The 22659-nt window shown below is 47.5% G+C and overlaps 1 protein-coding gene across 1 annotated transcript; it reads left to right on the top strand.

Moving 5' to 3' along the window:
• Positions 1 to 157: 157 nt before the first annotated feature.
• Positions 158 to 21599, top strand: SDF4 (stromal cell derived factor 4). The gene is made up of 7 exons (XM_081923793.1): positions 158 to 319; positions 4650 to 5015; positions 7189 to 7325; positions 9703 to 9816; positions 14225 to 14383; positions 17303 to 17478; positions 20019 to 21599. The coding sequence occupies exons 2-7, from the start codon at positions 4705 to 4707 to the stop codon at positions 20193 to 20195; spliced, it is 1074 nt and encodes a 357-aa protein (XP_081779919.1). The 5' UTR covers positions 158 to 319; positions 4650 to 4704; the 3' UTR covers positions 20196 to 21599.
• The last annotated feature ends 1060 nt before the right edge of the window (positions 21600 to 22659 follow it).

The following is a 22659-nucleotide window of genomic DNA, read 5'->3' as shown; positions in this document are numbered from 1 at the left end:
ATTTTATTACAGCTTTTATTGCGGCGAGGCGAAAAGAGACAGACCAGCCTGTTCCCGCCCCGACTAATTAGTCTTTATACAACTGGAGAGGGAGGTCCTCGCGTTGAATTCGGGCAGCCTCGGGAGGTCCGGAAGAGGCGGGCTCAACTCTCGTCGGAGCGGCGAATGGCGTTTCCTGTTTCCGGCCAGCCTCCCTCCTCCTGGCAGGCGCGCGGCGTGTCTCTGTCTGTCTGTCTGTCTGTGAGTGGGAGGCGGAGAGGAAGCCCCAGAGCAGCGAGGCGGGGCTGGGCATGAGGAGCCTCCGTGGCCTGCGGGGCAGGTATGGAGGCGGCATGGGAGCAGGGCAGAAGGTCACGGCAGCCTCTGAGCATACGCAGAGCGCAGGAGGAGCGAAGTGGGGCGGGGAAGACAGAGAGGGAATGAGGGGCTTTGCCGGCTCTTTTAATGGATACCCTTGAACGAACTTTCCGTTTTATTTGTTTCTCCTGCCTGCTTTTAAAAACTGATTTATTGTTATTATTATTATTTGGATTGTCATCTACGTTTCAATTCAAGGGCGTTTGAAAACGATCCCAGCGGGATCGGTTATTGCGCCTCCTTAATTGCCGGTTTTAATACCTGCTTTGGGAGTCTTTTTTTTTTTTTTTTGTATCTGTGTGCAAACAAATTGCGGAGGAATAAACAGCTGTAAATAACGTAAGCGGGTGCCACGTAATGCCCGTTTCGCGTTTATAAGAGAAGTTGGTCGGTTTGCGTGGCAGCGCTTGCACTTTGGAACTCCCTGTCTAGGGAGATCAAGGAGGCGCCTTCGCAGGGCTGCCTTTGGAAAAGTTATTGCTTATGCAGGCCTACCCAGATGCTTAGAAAGTTAATGAGAATTTTTAAATTATTATAATTATTATTTGTTTAGTAGCTTTATGTTGCCCAGGGAAACCCAATGCGACATACAGTACAACCAAACAGACAGATAACAACCTCCCCCATTCCCAACAAATGCATTAAAACCGGGGGGGGGGGATACATAATAATTTTAATCTCTCTTTAAAAAAATATTTTTGTATGTTTTAAAGTTGGCTTGTGAATTTTTCTCGGCTTTATCTTTCTGTAAACCACTTTGAGGAGGTTTTTTTTACGGTCAAGCAGTGTGTAAATATTATGAAATGCTGTATCCACTGTTAGTGCTGCTACTCAGGGTAGACCCATTGAAGTCAGTGGGCACTGGTAACTTAGCTTCATTAATCTCAATGGGTCTTCTTTTGAGTTGGGCCTAAGTTGAATACAACCCATAGGGATATTATTATTATTTTATTTGAAAATTTGATTCTTTGTGCATGAATAGACTTGTCTCTCCCCTGGTTTTACTGTTTGGTTGTTGTGGTATTTTTAGGTTGTTTCTCAGAGCATGTGCAGAATTTATAGTATAGGCGCAAAAAAAAAGCATGTGAAGTGTAAAAAAAATCCTTTTACAAAAGCAACAACTGTCCCTGTTGGAACATTTGGACAGAGTGCTTCTTTACTGAGCAGAACAGAAGTATAGTTCCCTTTTCCTTTTATGAGAAACATATTGCAAAGTGACTTTCCTATTTGGCATGCAAAAAATGTCAGGTGTATTAGAAGTGTCTTAACTTGTGGGCCATGAAAAAAGCTTTGTCGGAAGCAAGTGACCCAAAAATCTGAATGGAAATGGCTAGCCAAACAGCAAGCTCTTATTTGGACGCAATTCTAAGCCATACCATGGCTTGTTATCCAGCAGGAATGAGGGAGTAGTGAAGTGCCCGCTACTTTATCAGAGTGCAGTAATATGCTGTGCATTCACATTAAACCATAGATCGTTTTAAACTGGTTTACTATGCTGTGGAAACCAGGTCACTGAGATTGTCAGCCTGTGTCTTGACTGTAGTGCTTCAGACTGTTCAGGTTAAGAACTTTGCTTCAGGATGGGAACAGAAATCGTGCTCCGGCGGCGCGGCAGCAGCACGAGGCCCCATTAGCAAAAGTGGTGCTTCAGGTTAAGAAATGTTTCAGGTTAAGTACGGACCTCCGGAACGAATTAAGTACTTAACCCGAGGTACCACTGTAGTGCATAATATGGACTTCTTTAGTTTAGTATTTTTCTCAATGTGCTGGTGTCTGCAAAAGAAGTAAGGGAAGCCTTTTAATAGACGCTGAAGCAGATGACATACTTTTAATAGAGCTTGGGATCTGGGACTGAACTTCCGTGAACAGAGTATTCTACTCACAAAGCAGAAGGACCACAACAGTGGGGGGCGGGAAGAATTAAAGCCTGCTCTGATGCCATTAATTATTAGCACCTGCCTGATGAAATTTGCATGCCTTTTAAATGCACCTTGAATGCAAAGGGTATCCAGTGAGTCACTAAACTTAACATGTAGTTTGAACCTTGTCTCTTACGTAGACCAGTTGCATAAGTTTTGAGTCTATTGGAATCTGTTGAGGATGAAACATTAGAAGTTAATATGGCAAATTCTTCTGAGGAGCAGTGAGCTAGTGACACCTCTGAATATCGCTCAGATTTATATTTCCAATAAAAAAATAAGCAAGAGAGTGTGTGAATTGTGCATGAATTCTGTGTCATGGTGTGGGTGGGTGGGATGGTATACTGAGTAAAAGTACACTGAGTAAAAGTACACTGAGTAAAAGTACACTGAGTAAAAGTACCAGCTTTCCTACCTTTGTGGTTCTGACTTGCTCCAGGAGCAGGGTTCGAAATTAGCAGGGCACCAGGCGCATTTTGTGCCTAAAAAAAAATCTCCATTTGCGAGCACCTCAAAACGTCTGGGTGCCATTTTTTGCACCTGGCTGAAACTCAAGGATTACTGAAATGTATGTGCTTTGAAGCCTTGAAGTATATGTTAAGGAATTTAACAATAAAGAGTAGAGTGCTTTGAAAACTGAAATATGGTACCAATATTTTTTATTTTGAACACCAAATTAGACATGTATTAACAATTCCTGCTAAAAATGTGATATTAACAATGTCACTTTTGTGAACGGCATATCCGTTCATGCTTACCAAAATAATAAATAAAAAGTGTTGCCAATGGCGACTAGGCATTCTGTTTTGGTGCCCACAACTCAGGTCCCAGAAGTCATTTGGCTCCTAGCTTTTCTACCCCAGTAGTTTCTAACACTTTACAGGAGAGCATCTTAGCTGCAAAAGTGGTGTGAAATATTTGTGATCCTTTTTGCAAACTGTGTATACAGGATTAGAGCTTTAGGCATTACAGAGTTTGTCATGGTGGGATTACTGGCAAAAATTCTTTATGCTTCGAACCATCTAATGTGTGCCCCTCCCCCAATAAGCTTAAGTGAGATGTGTCCTCATTAAATGATATATTTTTCAGAGGGAATGATTGGAGTTCTATTAAATAGGTTTTTGTTTTTTAAAAAGACTTGTCAGAATAAATATATAAACTATTACCTACTACAAAATTAATTTTTTTTGAGTTTTATTTATTTTTTGAGTTTTATTTATTTATCTACTACAAAATTAAGGGGCAGCATTTTGTTCACCTGACCGTAGACCAGAATGCGGAACTAAATTAGTTACATATTTATTGTAGTTATATCCCACCGTTTTTCTCCAAGGACCCCCAGGTGGTGTACATGGTTCTTCCCCCCCTTTCCTCATTTAATCCCCACAACAACCCAATGAGGTAGCTTAGACTGAGAGACAGTGACTGATCCAGGCTGAATAGGGATTTGAACCCTGATCTCCCAGGTCCTAGTCCAGCACTCTAACCACTATGCCACATGGACTGTCCGGAGGGCCAGATCTTTATCACCCGTCCCCGTCCCAAAAATGAGCCAGTTTTGACAGGTGGTTGATATCACCTACTTGCCAGTCAGTTGATCAGTGCTGAGAGCAAGCTCCTTTGAAGGTGTGATGCTGTCTGCAGCAGTCATCTGATGACCACCAATAGCACACTTCCAAAGTCCATCTGCAGGTGTGGCGTGCTACTGCAAAATGTGGTTACAGCTGCCAACCTGAGACAGCTTTAATGGTGGTGTGGAGGAGGAAGACAACTTTGCAAGTTTGTCAAAGGTTACCTGTCGTACTGGAAAGAAGGGCACCTGGCTTCTAAATTCCAATGGCTTTCGGTCACAAATGGAAGAGTGCTCTTGCGCTTGTCTCCTGTTTGCAGACTTCCCATCACCATTGGCCTCTGTGGGAACCTAGGAAGCTGCCTTATACTGAGTTAGATCTTTGGGTGTTGCCAGCTCTGACTGGCAGTGGCCCTCCAGAGTTTCACCCCAGAGTCTACTGAAGATGCAGAGGGGTTCAACCAGGGAGCTTCTGCTTGCGAACCAGACGCTCTGCCACTTAGCTATAGTCTTTTCGACAGGCATCTGATTGGTTGTTGAGCTAGGTGGACCGTTGGCTTGATCCAGCAGGGTTCCTGAATTCTTAGCAGGACGTTCGGTATGATCCAGCAGGACCGATCTTATGTTCTTAATCATTAGATGCTATGAAAATATTGCCCAAGGTTAAGGCAGTGGTCCACGTTTAGCACTAACTATCCAGAGCGAAATGTTGTGTCTAATGGGGAATTGCTAGCTCAGCCTCTGAGCTCATAACAGCCGCCTGGAAACAATGGATCATGTTCACTTGTTGGTTTTCCTCCCAGGGTATTCCATCGCCAGACCAGTATTACAAGCTGCTGACGCTCAAGGGGAGGAGCGATGGTTTCGAAACGGGCCTTCATCTGCAGCCTGGGCTCCATCTACCTGTCCCTCCTCTTTGTTTTCCTCCTCATGGACGTCTATGCGCGGCCTGCCAACAACTCTGCCTTGAAAGAGAAGGCGGCGGCCGAGAACAACGATGAGAACGAGATCTTGCCCCCGGACCACTTGAATGGGGTCAAGATGGAGATGGACGGGCATCTCAACAAGGAGTTCCACCAGGAGGTCTTCCTTGGGAAGGAGATGGAGGAGTTCGACGAAGATTCAGAACCACGCAGGAACAGGAGGAAGCTCATGGTTATTTTCTCAAAGTGAGTCTTGCTCCAAATTGAATTGAGGCAGATGCACAGAGGAAGTTGGGTCCGTCTAGCATAGATGTCATCAGATCAGTGCATTCCAGATGTTTTGCAGCACTACGAATTTTGGCTGGTAGGGCTGTTCAGAGTTGTAGCTTCTGCAGCACAGGAGGTTTGAGAAAGCTAGTCTGACTCACTGCCTGCACTAGCTGGCAGCAGCTCTCTGAGGTCTCAGGTGGCGGTCTTACCTGGGTGTACCTGGAGATACCAGGCATTGGACCTGGCGCCCAACAGGGGGCTAAGCCATTTCCCTGATGTGATTCTTTCTACTGCAGGGATCCTAGAAGCTTCAGGGTGCAATTTAGATTGGGCGAGTGGTGTATGTTAGCATCGACCAATGTCACCTTTTAATTTGGAGCTGCTGTAATTGCTTCAGGTAACTGAAAAAGCGGGCAGTTCAGTCACCACTGTTTACTTGTATACCACCTTTCTATAGCAAACCATGCCCAAGGCAGGTTACAACACCAGAGGATTTACAAAATTACAAAAACGTAGCAAAGCCTAAGAAATCATGAACAATGAATGAAAACATCTCAGTAAGTATACAGCAAAGTTAAACCATCTCCACATAATTTATAATAAGGTCCAGCAATAAAGATTCAAAAACTCGATACCAAATAACAGCAAACATTAAGCACCCCCCAAATTAAATCTTCACCCCAGCAAAAACTGCCAGCCAATAGCCCACCCTCATAGTCTCCAGGTCTTGCAGAATTCTCAGCCCTACAATAGTCTTTGCCCTCAGCCAGTGTTTCTGAATGAGGGAATCAGCTGTGAGTGTGCAGATGTCAGTCTGTCCAGCCACCTTTGCTTGAGAATAATTTATCACGTGTGTCTGACGCTGTTGGGTCGGTAACCACTTCCCAGACATCCTGTCTGCAAATTAAAAGGTTTATTGTTAAGTGCATCGCAGATAAGCAGCCGGCAATAATGAATTCAAAAGCTGATTAGAGCTCTTGCCGGCCGATTAGTGACTGTATGTCATTCCGGAGCCCCCTATCCCTCCTCCCTTCTCATCGCAGAAAGGGCAGGTCACAAGCAGTTTGGCTGCCTTTGCCTTGACCTTGCAAATGATCTTGTGCAAAGGGCAAGCACTTTTTATTCTCCGCTATCCCATTGGGAGCAGAGAGAGGAAATTTGACCAGGCAGATCTCAGGAAGCAAATGATTTTTTTTAAAGAGAGAGAGGGGGGGGGGGAGAGGTAGATTTCAACAATTGGGGTGAAGAGTGGCAGGGATCTTTCCTGAGTGGACACAGTATATAAAACATAACATTTCCAACACAATGCATGACTTTTAAAAAAAAACTCAGTATAAACCGTTACTGACATTTGCTCTCTGATTTCTTACTGAGTTTTTCTTTTGATTCATGCACTGGTCAGTAATTTATGTGGGTCTGCTCTGCTCTGCACAGTAGTAGAATTGAACCCCTTGGTTTTGAAAATATTTGAATATATATATAGTCAAAACATTTAAAAAATCCATTCTCAAGGTGTTCAGGAGGAAGCCTTTTCCACATGGAAAATCCCAGGGATTTAATCTGGCACCAGTGAGCTTGGATGTTTCCCACATGTGCCCCAGTCTTTGATCTCCAAGGGTGACTATATCCAAATGCCACACAGGTTTTCTTTGTGGCCAAGTAGAGGCTTCAACTGCAGTTATTCTGGCATCAGAACTAATTGCCTTTCTTCCATTCCACATGGATTAGTTGACTGCATTTCCATCCCACCTTTTTTCACCCAAGGCGGTGTACATGGTTTCTCTCCCCAGCTCTCATTTTATCCTCGCAGCAGCCTTGTGAGGTAGGTTAGTCTGAGAGACTGTGACTGGCCCAAGGTCACCCAGCGACTTTCATGGCTAGACAGAGATTGACACACACACACACACACACACACACACACACACACACACGGTCTCCCAGGTCCTAGTCCAACATGGCCTTCACCTCTGGAGCCCTAACTTGACTCCTTTCCTATCTCTGGGAGCCAGTCTCTCAGCCCCACTCACCTCACAGAGTGTTTGTTGTGAGGGAGGAAGGGAAAGGAAAATGTTAGCCGCTTTGAGACTCCTTAGGGTAGTGATAAAGCGGGATATCAAATCCAAACTCTTCTTCCTCTTACCTGCCACAGAGTCGACATCAACAAGGACAAAAAGATCAGTGCAAAGGAGATGCAGCGCTGGATCATGGAGAAGACAGAAGAGCACTTCCAGGAGGCCGTGGAAGAGAACAAAATGCACTTCCGGGCCGTGGACCCCGATGGCGATGGTAGGAGAAGGGTGAATGGGGCAGCCTCAGTCACAAAAGGAGTTGTCATGGCATGTGTCAGCGCAGCACAGGCAACCTGATGCCCACCAGGTTTGTGGGGTTCCAGCTCTCATCAGCCCCAGCTACCATGGGCAAGGGTGATGGGAGCTGCTGGCCAATGCACCTGGAGAGCAACAGGCTGCTAACCCCAAGTTTACCAGCTGCCAGGCAGTTGCATGGTGTGCATGTAGTGCAAGAAGCATCCATGCAGCCCACCAGCCATGCAGTTGTCTGTCAGGAGCTTCCTGGGCCAGGTGGGGAATCTTTTCCTGCTGGGGAAACAACCTGTTGATGAGCTGGGAAGGACCAGCGCCAAAAGTGGGTTTGCCGCCACCTCCTCTCTGGCTTAGTGTCATGCACAGGCGAGGCTAGAGAGACGTGGGGACGTCTCTCTCTTACATTTGCCGAGGCGCAGTTCGGAAAACCCTTTTTTCTTTCTTTACCTTACTCCAAACTGCAGTGCAGGCAAGAGCCTGGGGTAGGGGCTGGTGGAGAGTCAAGGCCATTTGCTCCTAGTAGACCGGCAAGTGGATTTTGTGGGCCAAAATACCCGGCTGTTGGGTTGCCTTAGGCCTGGTGGGTCACATTGATGCAAGCGCACTCTAGTTTCTGTTAAGGGGAGGGACCAAAGTGTTGGTGTTGACCTTTAAAGCCCTAAACAGCCTTGGCCCAGTATACCTGAAGGAGCGTCTCCACCCCGATCGTTCTGCCCGGACACTGAGGTCCATCGCTGAGGGCATTCTGGTGGTTCCCTCATTGTGAGAAGCTAAGCTACAGGGAACCAGGTAGAGGGCCTTCTCGGTAGTGGTGCCTGCCCTGTGGAACGCTCTCTCATCAGATGTCAAAGAAATAAACAACTACCAGACATTTAGAAGACATCTGAAAGCAGCCCTGTTCAGGGAAGTTTTTAATGTGTGACATTTTAATGTATTTTTAATCTTTGTTGGAAGCCGCCCAGAGTAGTTGGGGAAACCCAGCCAGATGGGTGGGGTACAAATAATAAATTTCTATTACTATTACTATTACTATTACTATTACCATAGCTTAGTGGCAGGGGACCTGCTCTGCATGCAGAATGTGATACCACCAATTCAAATAAAGAGGTGACGGGAGAGGTCCTTCCCCAGTGTCCTGCAAGTAGGACTGAACACAAGTCCTCTCCCCTCCTGTAGCTCCCAGCAACTGGTATTCAGAAGCATGACTGCCTTTGACTATGAAAGTAGAACACGGATGTCAGGGAACTGCCATCGGCTCAGAGGCAAGAAATAGAAGGGCAGTTGTGTTACAGGGAGCCTCCAAAAATCTTGCGAAGCAGTTCCTCTTCCGGGGAGGAGGAAAGCCCCACCTCCAGTGGGGAAGAGATACAAGGACCAGAGGATGCTAGTAGGAGCCTTAACACCACTCCTGGGCAAGCTGGACAGGAGGGAAGCACGCCCTTGCCATCGCCCATCCAGCACAGTAGTCTGAGGCGCAGAGAGGGGTGGAGACAGTTGGGGGTAACAAAACTTATGTTGGGGGAGGTACAAAAAAAGACCACTCTTGGATTCTGCTAGCGATTGAGCCAGACATGCACTTATGACGCTCTTCACTGTAAAAGGTAAAGGGACCCCTGACCATTAGGTCCAGTCATAGCCGACTCTGGGGTTGCGGTGCTCATCTTGCTTTATTGGCCGAGGGAGCCGGCATACAGCTTCCAGGTCATGTGGCCAGCATGACTGAGCCACTTCTGGCAAACCAGAGCAGCACACGGAAACGCCGTTTACCTTCCCGCCGGAGCGGTACCTATTTATCTGCTTGCACTTTGATGTGCTTTCGAACTGCTAAGTTGGCAGGAGCAAGGACCGAGCAGTGGGAGCTCACCCCATCGCGGGGATTCGAACCGCCGACCTTCTGATCGGCAAGTCCTAGGCTCTGTGGTTTAATCCACAGCGCCACCCTCATCCCTCACTGTAAATAGTTTGCACCAAAATAAAGCCGGTAAAAGACAGGTTGGAGTCCTGCCTCGTTATTCTTAGGAAACCGCAACAGCCCTCAGGGTTAGTAGCCAATGACAGCCTTATGCTCCATGAATTTGTCCTCTTTCAAAGCCTTCCACATTGATGGCCATCAGTACCTCTTCTGGGAGCAGGTTCTGTGGTTTAATGGTGTTCTGTGTGACATCCTTTCTTTAGTTTGCCCTGAATCTTCCAATGTTTAGCTTCAGTAGATGTCCCCAAATTCTAGTATTTGGGGAGGGGGAATCCTATATCCACTTCCTTCATGCTATGCATTAAAAAGAAAAACATTCTTTGTCTGCTTGGATATTCTTCATTTGAATTGGTTCCTTTTTTTCTCCTAGGTCACGTGTCCTGGGATGAGTACAAAATCAAGTTCTTGGCAAGCAAGGGGATGAACGAGAAGGAGGTGGCTGAAAAAATCAAAAACAACGAGGAGCTCAAAATAGACGAGGAAAGTAAGTGGCGCTGGTCTCTGTCTCTGCCCATCTCCCCCAAAGACCACATGAAAACAGTCGTGTTCTACCTTCAGTTCCTGGAATGGGTTGAAGGCTAGCTTGGGCACTGAGTTTCAAAGTAGACAAGATCTCTGCAGGTTTTACTGGTTAATAGCTGGGCTGCTCGTTTTAGAGCAGCTGCACCTAAAATAAAATAAAAATCGAGTAAACTAATCCTGCTCTTCCTTCAGAAAGCTCAGAAGAGGGTACATCGTCATCCTGCCCCCCCCAAAAAACCTAAAGACCTTATGCTTGCAACAATCCTGTGACTGTGAGATGATGGTTCAGTGAAAGTTTCCCCAAAATATAGTCAAGGAAGCTTCCTGCGACTTGTGGTGTCTGAATTGGGGAGGGACCACAGCTCAGTGATAGAGCATCAGCTTTGCCTGCAGAAAGTCGCAAGGTTCAATCCTTCGTATCTCCAGGTGGGGTTGGGAATGTCCCCTGCCTGAAATCCCGGAGAGCCACTACCAGTCAGTATTAATACTGAGCAGTATGGAACAGTAGAATAACACCACCACCACCAACAACAATTTATTATTTATACCCCACCCACCTGGCTAGGTTTCCCCAGCCACTTTGGGCAGCTTCCAACAGAATATTAAAATACAATTGTCTATTAAACATTAAAAGCTGCCCTAAACAGGGCTGCCTTCAGATGTCTTCTAAATGTCAGGTAGCTGTTTATCTCTTTGATATCTGGTGGGAGGGCGTTCCACAGGGCGGGTGCCACTAGCGAGAAGGCCCTCTGCCTGGTTCCCTGTAACTGAGCTTCTTGCAGCGAAGGAACTGCCAGAAGGCCCTCGGAGCTGGACCTCAGTGTCCGGGCAGAAAGATGGGCGTGGAGATGCTCCTTCAGGTATACTGGACCGTCTGCACTATACATTTGAAGCTGTATCATGCCGCTTTAAGCAGCCATGGCTTCCCCCAAAGAATCCTGGGAACTGTAGTTTAAGGGTGCTGAGAGTTGTTAGGAGATCCCCTATTCCCCTTTCAGAGCTTCAATTCCTGGGCAGAAATATTGATCCTTAAGCCATTCTGGAAATTGTGGCTCTGTGAGGGTCTTCTAAAAACCTCTCAGCAACCCTAACAGACTACAGTTCCCAGGATTCTTTGGGGGAAGCTAACACAGGGGAAGGAAAGGAGCTCCACACTTAACCGTTCTCAGCGGTGTTCATCCACCCCAGGGACTTCTGAGAGTTCAGCAAGCACTCCCCCCCCCCCCCACACACTTTGCAACTGTAAGAGCTAAGATCATGCATCTTTTTAGAAAGATTCTCTGGAAGCTGAATTATTGGCCCAGTATCTCATTTGCCTGCAGAGGAGGCAAGGGGTTGAGAATGGGCTAACGCCACTCACTCCGCTGGCAGGAAGGAGACTCTTTCAGAGGGGCTACCCAAGTGGGCTGCACAAGAACTCTCTGCTAAGCTCAGAAAAGCAACCGGGGGGGGTTGCCTTCAGATGAGGAAGTGGGAAGCTAGATCACTCAACAGGATGGCCTGGGTTCTCCCCGCAGATGCCTGCATTTCCTTCTGCAAGAGTGGGGACTCTGAGCACCCAAACAGCGGGGTTTGGGGATTTCATTCTGTGCTACTACAAGCGCACACAGAGCAGTTGTATCTTTGTGGCAGAGGACACACTTTTCATACAAAGGTTGCCCGGTTCAGTCCCCAGGTAGGGCTGGGAGACACCTTCCCTGTCTGAAGCCCCAGAGAGCCCCTATCAGATAGTGTATTCTAAGCTAAAGGAACCAGCGCTGTAGTCTGGCTTGGGTTCAAACCAAGGTCAGGTTACCTTGGTTTGAACCCAAAACGTCCCAGATGTTTTAACCCAGCTGCTTTTTCTTTTAATTTGATTGTTTTAATTGCCCACTTTTTAAAAGCACCTTTACTCTTTCCGTGATACCCTTTCTAAGATGGAACAGTCAGAACTGTAGTCTATATAATGCCATAGAACTCTGAATGCGCCCTTCCCTTAGCAGCTGCTTCAGGATTTCTTAACACTTTTATTATGAATAGCATCCCTGTGTCCACTGGCATTTCTACCAGGGCTCTGTAACTTATTCATTCATTGTTTTATTTATTAGATTTATTCTACCGCACTTTCTCATAAGCAGTAGTGTAGCGTGCGGGGGGGGGGGGCGGCCGCACCGGGCGCAACATCTGGGGGTTAGGGTTAGGGGGCACAAATCCACGGGTTAGGGGGTGCAAATTACTTGGCTTGCCCCAGGTGCTGACAACCCACGCTACGCCACTGCTCATAAGATCTCAGGGCGGTTCACTGAACACATTGACCACGTGAACTGCTAAACTAGAGACATGTCCTTTCACAAAGTTCACTTCCAGCAGCATTATTGACCAAAGCAGTATTTCTTTGGAGGAGCGTATCGCTAGAACTGGAACAGGCACGGTCGAATTTGAAAACACGCACACGCGTACGCAAGTATCTTGTGCCATCCAATCTCAAGCGAGGCTGCTGGTGTTTGTTGCATGCAAGCCTTTAATCTCATCCCTATGCATTACGCACACGCTGCCTTAATCAACTGTGTCTTGAGCAGTGCGCCATATGGAGCAGGGAAGCCCATCTGCTGCCACTCCAGCCTGAAAGGAAGCTGGCTGCCTCATCTCCAGACTCTTCCCTCTTCCATATTGCTCCCCTTAGGGGTTTGCCGTTGCTCATTTTGCCAGAGCCGCTCGGATGCAAGAAGCTTGCTGGAGGCATAAGACACTCCTTAAAAGACGGAGCCTAATGTCAGTCTTGCCTAGAGCTCATCCGCACCACAGATTTGCAGCACACCAGCTCCCCCAAAGAATCCAGGGAACTATAGGTAAATTAACAGTGGGGCTGTCAATTGCAGCTCCGTTGGGTGGGAAGCTTCAGTTCCCCAGGTTTCTTAGGGTGGAGTCATGTGCTTTAAATGGTGTGGATCTGTCCTTCGATGCATAGGCCCCTTTCAAACATGGACCAGGGAGTGTGGCTTCCAGGCCTCCTCACCCAGCCCAAAGGCATCTTTGGGGAGACCTGGAGCTCTTTGGCATGCTGCGTAGCTTTCCTCTGTTATCTCATCCCCACTTCTGGAGAGGAGAAAGGAGAAGAACACCTTTATTTATAAGTTATAATGCATATGAACCGTCTTTAATCAAACCCAGGCCTGCAAAGAAGTTAGCCATCGTAGTAAAGTAGTTATCTCCCACTTGGACTACTGCAATGCACTCTATGTAGGGCTACCTTTGAAGGTGACCCGGAAACTGCAATTAATCCAGAATGTGGCAGCTAGACTGGTGACTGGGAGTAGCCGCCGGGACCACATAACACCAGTCCTGAGAGATCTGCATTGGCTCCCAGTACGTTTCTGAGCACAATTCAAAGTGTTGGTGCTGACCTTTAAAGCCCTAAATGGCCTCAGTCCAGTGTACCTGAAGGAGCGTCTCCACCTCCATCATTCTGCCCGGACACTGAGGTCTAGCGTCGAGGGCCTTCTGGCGGTTCCCTCATTGCGAGAAGCAAAGCTACAGGGAACCAGGCAGAGGGCCTTCTCGGTAGTGGCGCCCGCCCTGTGGAACACCCTCCCTTCAGATGTGAAGGAAATAAGCAGTTATCCTATCTTTAAAAGACATCTGAAGGCAGCCCTGTTTAGGGAGGTTTTTAATATTGAAAGCTGTACTGTTTTTAACACTTGATTGGAAGCCACCCAGAGTGGCTGGGGAAACTCAGTCAGATGGGCGGGGTATAAATCCCCTGCACTAAAAAAAAGGAAATAAAAGGCCCCGTCTGCACCATTCACAGCCATGGCTTCCCCCAAGGAATTATGGGAAGTGTGGTTAATTAAGGGTGCTGAGATGTAGGAAATCCCTGTCCCCTTCACAAGCCTACAGTTCCCAGTGTTTCCTTCTAAAAGTGGTTGGCTGTTAAATGATTCAGGGGATTGCAGCTCTGGGAGGGGAATAGGGGTCTCTTAACAACTCTCTGCTGTGGTGGTCAGGTGCTGCTTGCGGACGTCTCTTTGGGGCTTCTGGTTGGACACTTTGAGAGAAATATGCTGGACAATACGGGCCATTGGTCTGACCCAGCAGACACTTATTTTGTTCTTAGGCCAGGGATGAAGCCTGGGACCTTTTGCACGCAAAGGAGGTGTCTTGCCACTGAGGTAATGGCTACTTCCAGTATTATAGGGCATATATCAGGGTTGGGGAAATTCCAGTCTGCAGGCTACATTGGGTCAGTCTTGATCTTGTTGATGTTTTTTTTTAACCATTCTATTTCGCAAGAAGAAAAGCTTTGCAATACGTATTCAAAACTTCAAATTTAAAGAGAATGTGATCTTTAAAACGGAAAGAAAGAAATCTGTTTGTCTGTCTCCGATCTGTAGCACAGGAAGTCCTTGACAACTTGAAAGACCGCTGGTATCAAGCCGACAATCCGCCCACGGACCTTTTGCTGAATGAGGAAGAATTCCTGTCCTTCCTTCACCCAGAGCACAGCAGGGGAATGTTGAAGTTTATGGTGAAGGAAATCGTCCGGGATCTGGGTACGTTTCCAAGCCGTCATGGGCAGAATCTCATGAAAACTTGACCTCATCCCAGCTACTAATGTTGCTGGAGTGCCTCCTGGAGAGTTGTCCGATGGGGACGAGATCCCGGAGGATGCCGAATGGTTACCCCTGTTGGCTGCTGGTATAGTGGGCAGAGGGAGACTTGGGACACAAGAGAGGAGTGTGGGTTGTGTCCTGTGAAAGGTAGCATTGGGCACAGTGTTGCGGAAGGGCCATAGCTTACTGGAAGAGCATCTGCCTTCCATGCAGGAGGTCCGGGTTCAGTCTGCGACATCTCCAACTAGGGCTGGGAATTAAAAGCCCGGAGAGCCATGCTGCCAGTCTGTGTAAACAGTAATCAACTAAGTGGGCCATTAGCCTTTCTTAATTCCAAGGCAGTTGGCTATGTTCCCAGTAAGGGAATAATAATAGTAATAATAATAATAAATTTTATTTATACCCTGCCCTCCCCAGCCAAGACCGAGCTCAGGGTGGCTAACAACCAATAATAAAAACAAGTTGATTAAAATACAATTTAAAAAACAAGATTAAAATACAACATTAAACATCTACCCGAGAGGCTGTGGCCTCTCGGGTAGAGCCAGGCCCATTGAAGCAGCTGGGGAGATTTCTTCAGAAGAAAAATAAAAGAGGTGGTGTTGGGGAGGACAGTTTAAAAACACTTCTCCCTCTTCTGGCCAGCTGCCACGCCTCTGAAACTCTTAAAAATTTCACCTCCAAGGAGGGATTAATTACCGTATTTTTCGCACCATAGGACGCACTTTTTCCCCTCCAAAAATGAAGGGGAAATGTGTGTGCGTCCTATGGTGCGAATGCAGGCTTTCGCTGAAGCCTGGAGAGTGAAAGGGGTCGGTGCGCACCGACCCCTCACGCTCTCCAGGCTTCGCACACCTCTCCGCGGAGAGTTGCCAGCATGCCGAAGCCTGCGCGCGCTGAGCTCTCCGCAAGCAGCGGGAGCGCTCCCGCTGCTTGCAGAGACTTGCCAGCATGCCGAAGCTTGCGCGCGCTGAGCTCAGCGCGCCCAGGCTTCGCGGACCTCTCCACAAGGAGCGGGAGCGCTCCCGCTGCTTGCGGAGACTTGCCAGCACGCCGAAGCCTGCACGCGCTGAACTCAGCGCGCCCAGGCTTTGCGGACCTCTCCACAAGGAGCGGGAGCGCTCCCGCTGCTTGCGGAGACTTGCCAGCATGCCGAAGCCTGCGCGCGCTGAGCTCAGCGCGCCCAGGCTTCGCGGACCTCTCCGCAAGCAGCGGGAGCGCTCCCGCTCCTTGTGGAGAGTTGCCAGCATGCCGAAGCCTGCGCGCACTGAGCTCAGCGCGCCCAGGCTTCGCGGACCTCTCCACAAGCAGCGGGAGTGCTCCCACGCCTTGCAGAGAGCTGCCTGTTTGGGGGCTGGGGTCGGGGGAAGCTTGAGCTTGAGCTTCCCCCGCCCCAGCCCCGCGCCTGGGGGGGGAAAATAATTTTTCCCCTTTATTTCCCCCCCAAAAAAATGGGTGCGCCCTATGGTCCGGTGCGCCCTATGGTGCGAAAAATACGGTAATTGTTGTTGTTGTTGTAGCACCCTCCTTGGCCAGAAGGTGGCACCCTAGTCTACCTCTTGGCTCCAGAGCCCACTGGTTCCCTTGTATTACCTTGTTTTTCTCTTCTGTGGAAAGAGTTGCTACTCCCCCCCCCCGCGCCCCCTTTCTCAAGATTACTAGATTGTACCCAGCTAAATTATACTTGGAGGGGACCCACTGAAATTAATGAACCTAAGTTAGTCATGTCTGTCAGCTTGCATGCTTATATTAATATAAGCAGTTCTGTGGGTTGTATCAAGCTAAGCTCTACACATACTTGACCCACTAATTAGTAGAATTAACACTGGGTACAACCCTATATGTCCAAACAGAGGTTGATGATTATAGGATATGCATTCCAACCTAGTTGTTGCATTTTTATCTTTTCCTTTTATCCATGGAGCTTTGGCCAGCATTCATAATTCTCCTTCTGTACATTGCTATGAAATTGCAACAAACCTTCAATTTAAGCCAAGGGTTGCTGGCCTCCAGATGTTGTTGAACTGCAGCTCCCATCATCCTTATCTAAATTAGCCTGTTTCCAGGGATGATGGGAAATGCAGTCCAAAAACCACTGGAGGGCCACAGGGTCCTCCCAGTGCTGGTTTTAAGGTAAGAGGGAACAGTTTAACCCGGATTCACTCTGAGGAGAGCGGATTTGAACTCTGGTATCCCCAGCCCAAGTTCCAACTCGCTCTCCTTTGGCAGAAAGTATACTGGGCCTCTGGGTAAATGCCCAGCTGATAGGCAGAAGCGGTGAAGAAGAAGAAGAGTTTGGATTTGATATCCCGCTTTATCACTACCCAAAGGAGTCTCAGAGCGGATAACATTCTCCTTTCCCTTCCTCCCCCACAACAAACACTCTGTGAGGTGAGTGAGGCTGAGAGACTTCAAAGAAGTATGACTGGCCCAAGGTCACCCAGCAGCTGCATGTGGAGGAGCGGAGACGCGAATCCGGTTGCCCAGATTATGAGTCCACCGCTCTTAACCACTACACCACACTGGCTCTCGGTGATGTTTCCTTTGCAAATATTCTTAAAGGTTACTGTCCCAATCCAGTTTACAACCTGCTGGAAGCAATGAGCTACCTACACATCATACATTTAAACCTCCCCGCTAAAAAAAAAAAATAAAGTTTCTTGGGTACTGTAGCCACAGAGCTAAAATCGCCACCACACTAAACAAAGCACAGTTCCTAGGATTCTTTGAGGGAAGCCATGCACTTTGAACATGTGGTAGTAGGTACCTAGTCCGGAATGGTGGGACATTGGTGGCAACTCGCATGCTGAATTCTGCGTGTCCCATTATTTTTACTGTCAAACGCTGTAACCTTTGCAGATCAGGACGGCGATAAGAAGCTGACCCTTTCCGAGTTCATCTCCTTGCCCGTCGGCACCGTGGAGAACCAGCAGGCTCAGGACATCGATGACGACTGGGTGAAAGACAGGAAGAAAGAGTTTGAGGAAGTCATTGATGCTGACCACGACGGCATCGTCACTATGGAAGAGCTGGAGGTGAGTGTGTCCTGGGAATTGGCTGTAGCTGCATACGCTCAAATTGTGAACTTTTTTACGTATCTTGGTTGAAATCCCATGTGAGAGGCACACGCACTGTTGCATTTCCCACGCTTCCCCTGTTGTCCTGATCCTTAAAAAAAAAAAAAAGAAATTCAGATTTTTACTTAAAAAATAATTTCAAAAGATATTGTGCAATATATATTTCCAGGAACACTAAACAAAATATTCAATAATATATACACAATGTTACGCACTTCTGAGTTTTTATACCGTGAACTGCCTTGTGATCCTTAAAAGAAGGGTAGTACAGTGGTACCTCGGGTTAAGTACTTAATTTGTTCCGGAGATCCGTTCTTAACCTGAAGCACCACTTTAGCTAACTGTATAGATAAATATATTTCATTAAATTTCCACAAATTTCAATACATATTTTTTTTCCTGTCCTCCCATTCCATTTCCTATAGTGTTTTTTTTAATTCTATCTCATTGCTGTACTCTGTGACTTCCCCCTTTTATATCTTAACCATAATACAATCATCTCTCATTATTTCTGTTGCTCGTAGTTCAAATCCTGCTCGCGAATTCATCACGTTACGATATTTCTCTAAATAGTCAAAAAAAAGAGGTCTCCATTCTTCCATTTAAAAAGAGGCTACCGTTCTTCTATAAATGAAGGGCGGTATATAAATTATAATACAGGAAACTGTATGGTTATCTCAAATTAGCATCCAACTTTTTTTTTTTAAGGCGAAGTCGAGATTAGAATTATAAAGCTGCCTCTAACAGTTACCAGGTTCACAGTGTCAAGTGATGTTCTGACCTTTAATCAAGCTTATCGATTTCTGAAAAAGCTGCTTCCCACCCCCCTTGAAACAAGCAGGCGCACCTCCCTGCTGGTCGTGCACCCTGCTCCACAAAGAATTCAGATGCCAAAGGGAGAGAGATAAAGAGCTCTACCTATAACTTCCTACTGTCTCTCATTTGACCTGTATCGCAGCAGGTGATCAGCTGCGGCGTGGGCCCCCTTCGCTTCCTGAGACGTTGCTTAGGAACGAGGTTTGCTTGATGCACTTTCTGACGTCATTTTAACTCTTTCTCAGTTCCACCTTGGAAAAAGTGAAATTAGCGCACTGTGTGTCACGGAGGGAGTTAGACCTTTTTCAGCTATGTTCTGAAACAAAGTTTTGGGTATCTGAACCCTGGGCGAATCTGCACATTTGTGTCCTTCCATAACAAAGCTCTTTGTGTTTCGGAGAAGGGAGACTCACAGCAGGAAGTTTGGGGACTTTTCTGAAATAAATACTTTCTGATAATGTGGCCGTGAATCTGATAAAATGTTTTCCTGCAGATGAGGCCAATGAGGGTGTGGCTTAGGGTTTCTTGTATATCTCGCCGTACATTTCATTTTTGGGGTTTAGTATTCTGAAGAAAAGAAAATCTTACGTACGCACAGATTTTTTACTTACAATCAAGTTTCTCTCCTCTTCTCAAGCTCCACACCAAAGACAGCCAAGTTCTGCAAGTACACCGCGTCAGAAGCAGAATTAACTCAGTCCAGATTTTCAGATTATCAGGTTGTGTCCAGCGTTGGTCCATCTCAGAGTAAAACCATGAGTTCTAGAAACGCACCTCAGATCGAGATGTGGTTACTCCTGACCTGTCCTGGTACAGCGAATGCAAGGCTTGATTTTCTTAAATCATGTGGGAAACAGCCTTATACAAAATCAAAGCACTAGACCAGCCAGGACAAACCTCTGTTTTGGTGGTGGCAGCAGCTCTTTAAGAGAGGCCTTTCCCATCGCTCAACAACTGATCCTTCTTACCGGACATTCCAGGGTATTTCAAACTGGGTCATTCTGAGATCCAGCGCTGAGGGCCTTCTGGCGGTTCCCGCACTGTGAGAAGCCAAGTTACAGAGAACCAGGCAGAGGGCCTTCTTGGTAGTGGCACCCACCCTGTGGAACGCCCTCCCACCAGATGTCAAAGAGAACAACAACTGCCAGACTTTTAGAAGACATCTGAAGGCAGCCCTGTTTAGGGAAGCTTTTAATGTTTGATGATGCATTACTGTATTTTAATATTTTGTTGAAAGCTGTCCAGAGTGGCTGGGGAAACCCAGCCAGATATTGTTGTTGTTGTTGTTGTTCTGTGTGCTAGTCAGGTCCTCTGCCAGTTACAATAACTTCCACTAATCCCCTTTGTCCAGAAAACTATGAGTAGCTATGCAAGGGCACCCAGCTTCCTCCCATCCTGCCTCTGGCCAGTTTTTGCCGATGCTGCTGCAAAGTGGTCCTCCCCCTCTGGCTTGGTTTTGACGCAGCCATTTTACCAGTCCATCGTCGGAGGCAGCGGCGCTTTTGAACACCAGTTTCTGGAAACTACAGAGGGGGAGAGTGGTTTTGTACTTGGGCCCTGCTTTTGATGGCTTCCCACAGGGTGGCTGCTGTGAGAACAGGATCCTGGACTAGACGGGCTGTTGGCCGGATCCAGCAGCCTGCTCTTATGCCCTTTGCTTTCTTTCTCCCTCCCTTCCCCAGGAATACATGGACCCCATGAACGAATACAACGCCTTGAACGAAGCGAAGCAGATGATTGCCGTGGCCGACGAGAACCAGAACCACCACTTGGAGCAAGAGGAGATCTTGAAATACAGCGAGTATTTCACCGGCAGCAAGCTCATGGACTACGCACGAAATGTCCACGAGGAATTCTGAGGAATTGATCCGAGAGGGGCTCTCTCTCTCACACACTCTCTTTCTCTCTCTGTCTCGATGCACCTTCTTGCTTCCCCCAAAAAAACAAAGGTTACCTTTTGCTGCTATATCTGTGTTCTGTGTGTATACAGTGCGGTGTTCTAGACTTACGTTTTTGTTTTTGAACGAAAGCCGTCCACAACTGAACAAGAGCTACAGCTCGCTTGCCTTCAAGAAGAAAGTGCTCTCTGATTTCTACAGAGAAGGATCCGCACCAGTTCTTGCCTGTGCTGTCGATCGGCAACTTCTTTAAAATTCCCTCCTTCAGGACACTCGGTTGTAACCTGCAAATGCCCAGTTGTTCTGCTCTACTGTTTGGACTTTGAGAAGGCACCTTTAGTATTTGAGGACCATTATCTTTGCCTGGGGGAAGGGGTGGGGGGACGAGGAACTCACAGGCTGCACTTGTTTGGTTTCGCATTTGTTTGAAGTTTCTGTTTTGGTGATTGCAGCGGTTTCCCACACCCAGTACATCCTTTCAAACCAGTGTTGGGTTCCCTTCGCAAGCAGCCGGATGGTGGGCCAGTTCTGGGTTAGAGTGCAGCCTTTCCCCCAGCAAAATTAGCAAAGTCAGCGTTGCAGTGGACCATGTCCTTCTGCTTGCCCAGGCAGGAGCCCACATGACCAGCTGGTCCAGCACTTTCTCCTCTCCTTCCTTTACTCTCCATTTTCCTCCTGGCTCAACACACGCCAAAACTCAAGCGGTCCTAAGCCACACTGCGGCAGGCTTCAAGGAATGACAATATCTTGCATAGATTTAGTGACTTGAGCCAGGATACTCCAGTGGCTGCTTCTGCTGGAGTTAATATCACACAAGTCCCACTCGCATGCCAGCTGAGGCATTCTTTCCTAGGCAGCCAATGTCTCAACAGAGGCATCTCTTCAGGGACCTGGGCACACGGGCGTAACTACAGACACCACTCTTCAGGGCTGAGCTGCTCACACGCCAGCATCTCACACTGCGCGGCCTGTGGAAGAGGAAACACTCTGGAGTTTGGCGGCAGCTCCCCTTGCTATTGAGCACTCCCCCCACCCCCCAGCAGATAGACCTCAAGAATGTTCTCTTGCTCATGGACAAAAGCACCATGAAAGTGCATTTTAACCATCTGGGCCGATCACAGCCCAAGTCACTGTGCAGGGAGGCAGAGAACCTCTTCCAATGGGCAGAAGTCCCATCTCGAGTTGTATGGGAGGACAATCCGGTAGCAAGTTCCCTAAGGAGGCAGGCACCAGGTAATGCCAGGGGCATGGGCTGTTTTTCTAGATCGGGGTCTAGGGGTGTGTTTGAACAGCATCTGCTTCTCGGTTAAATAGAGGTGGGTGCACCTGTCTCTTAATAAAAATGATTTGTTTGAGAAAAGAAAATGTGCAAGCGCAGGTTGTCAAGAGAGCTGTGAGCGCTCTTTTATATTTCAGCAGTGCCTGGGAGTTAACACACTGCAAGCGACAAACGTGCCCCTCATGTTTGTTCAAAGGTGGAATAAGGGTGGGTCGGCCTCTCTGGCATTATCCCAAAATGGGCAGCGGGATATGGTTAAGCTCTAAACCGCAGCATTCATTAGGTACATCCTACCTTGCCGTAGGACCTAAAAGGGGTATCACATATTTGTAGAATGCAGGAAGATGCAGCTGCCCATACAAGGATCGAACCTGCAACCTTAGTGTTATCAGTGCCGCGCTCTAACCAGCGATCCAGGGTAGCTTCAGAGGCATCAGTTTGTTCCGTACTCCTGCGCATGCCCTGTTTACCTGCGCTTGAAGGGTGCACTTGTTTATATAGGCTATGCAAACCCAAGTCGCCTGGCCCGTGGTCTCAAATCGGTGCTCACCACCAGAGAGTTTGCTTTATGTTGAGTATAGGTGCATGCTTGGGAGCCGTTGAGAATGCAGTGGTGCAAGAAAAGTGGGTGGAATGCAGCTAGGCTGAGGAAGAGGTCTCATGAAGATCTCTTGCTAGCAAAGTGGAGCAGCCCAGTGAATCCAGAACTGCGAGAAGTGAGAGTTGTAACCAAGAGACTTCCTGGTGTGTGTTGGATCTGACACAAGGGTAATCTTCAGGAGAGGGAGGAAAGGCGTCAAATCATAAAAAGTCACAGGTAGTGAACTGGAGGGAGATGACAAGTGAGTCTCTGGCCGGTCAAAGCTTAGTCGGATGATGGAGTTGTTCCTCAGGAATACATAAATTCAAACAACCCAGTTACTGGTGGAAGACTATTTCTACAGGAAGACTGAACGATTCCCTTCTTCAGGTTCAGAAGTTGCTTTCCTGATGAGGGTTACACTCATGAACATTTTGATTTTCATTTAAATGGGTTTATTCCGCCCCTGTCCTTTATACAGAAACACCAACACAACCCTGTTCTTTTAAGAATTGCAGCTTAAGGTGTCTGATGTTACCCTCCTTAATAGAATGTAAATACATGTA

This window comes from Podarcis melisellensis (genome assembly GCF_964234715.1).
Source record: "Podarcis melisellensis genome assembly, chromosome: 8".
Classification (NCBI taxonomy): Eukaryota; Metazoa; Chordata; class Lepidosauria; order Squamata; family Lacertidae; genus Podarcis; species Podarcis melisellensis.
The sequence above is the reverse complement of the archived record's forward strand: the minus strand, read 5'-3'. Positions and strand labels throughout refer to the sequence as shown.

Bases quoted from the DNA above. Each gene is read 5' to 3' on its own strand.
- SDF4 (XM_081923793.1), top strand. From the start codon at position 4,705: ATGGTTTCGAAACGGGCCTTCATCTGCAGCCTGGGCTCCATCTACCTG. The intron at 5,016-7,188 runs GTGAGTCTTGCT...TACCTGCCACAG, and splicing joins CTCATGGTTATTTTCTCAAA to AGTCGACATCAACAAGGACA. The intron at 9,817-14,224 runs GTAAGTGGCGCT...TCCGATCTGTAG, and splicing joins GCTCAAAATAGACGAGGAAA to CACAGGAAGTCCTTGACAAC.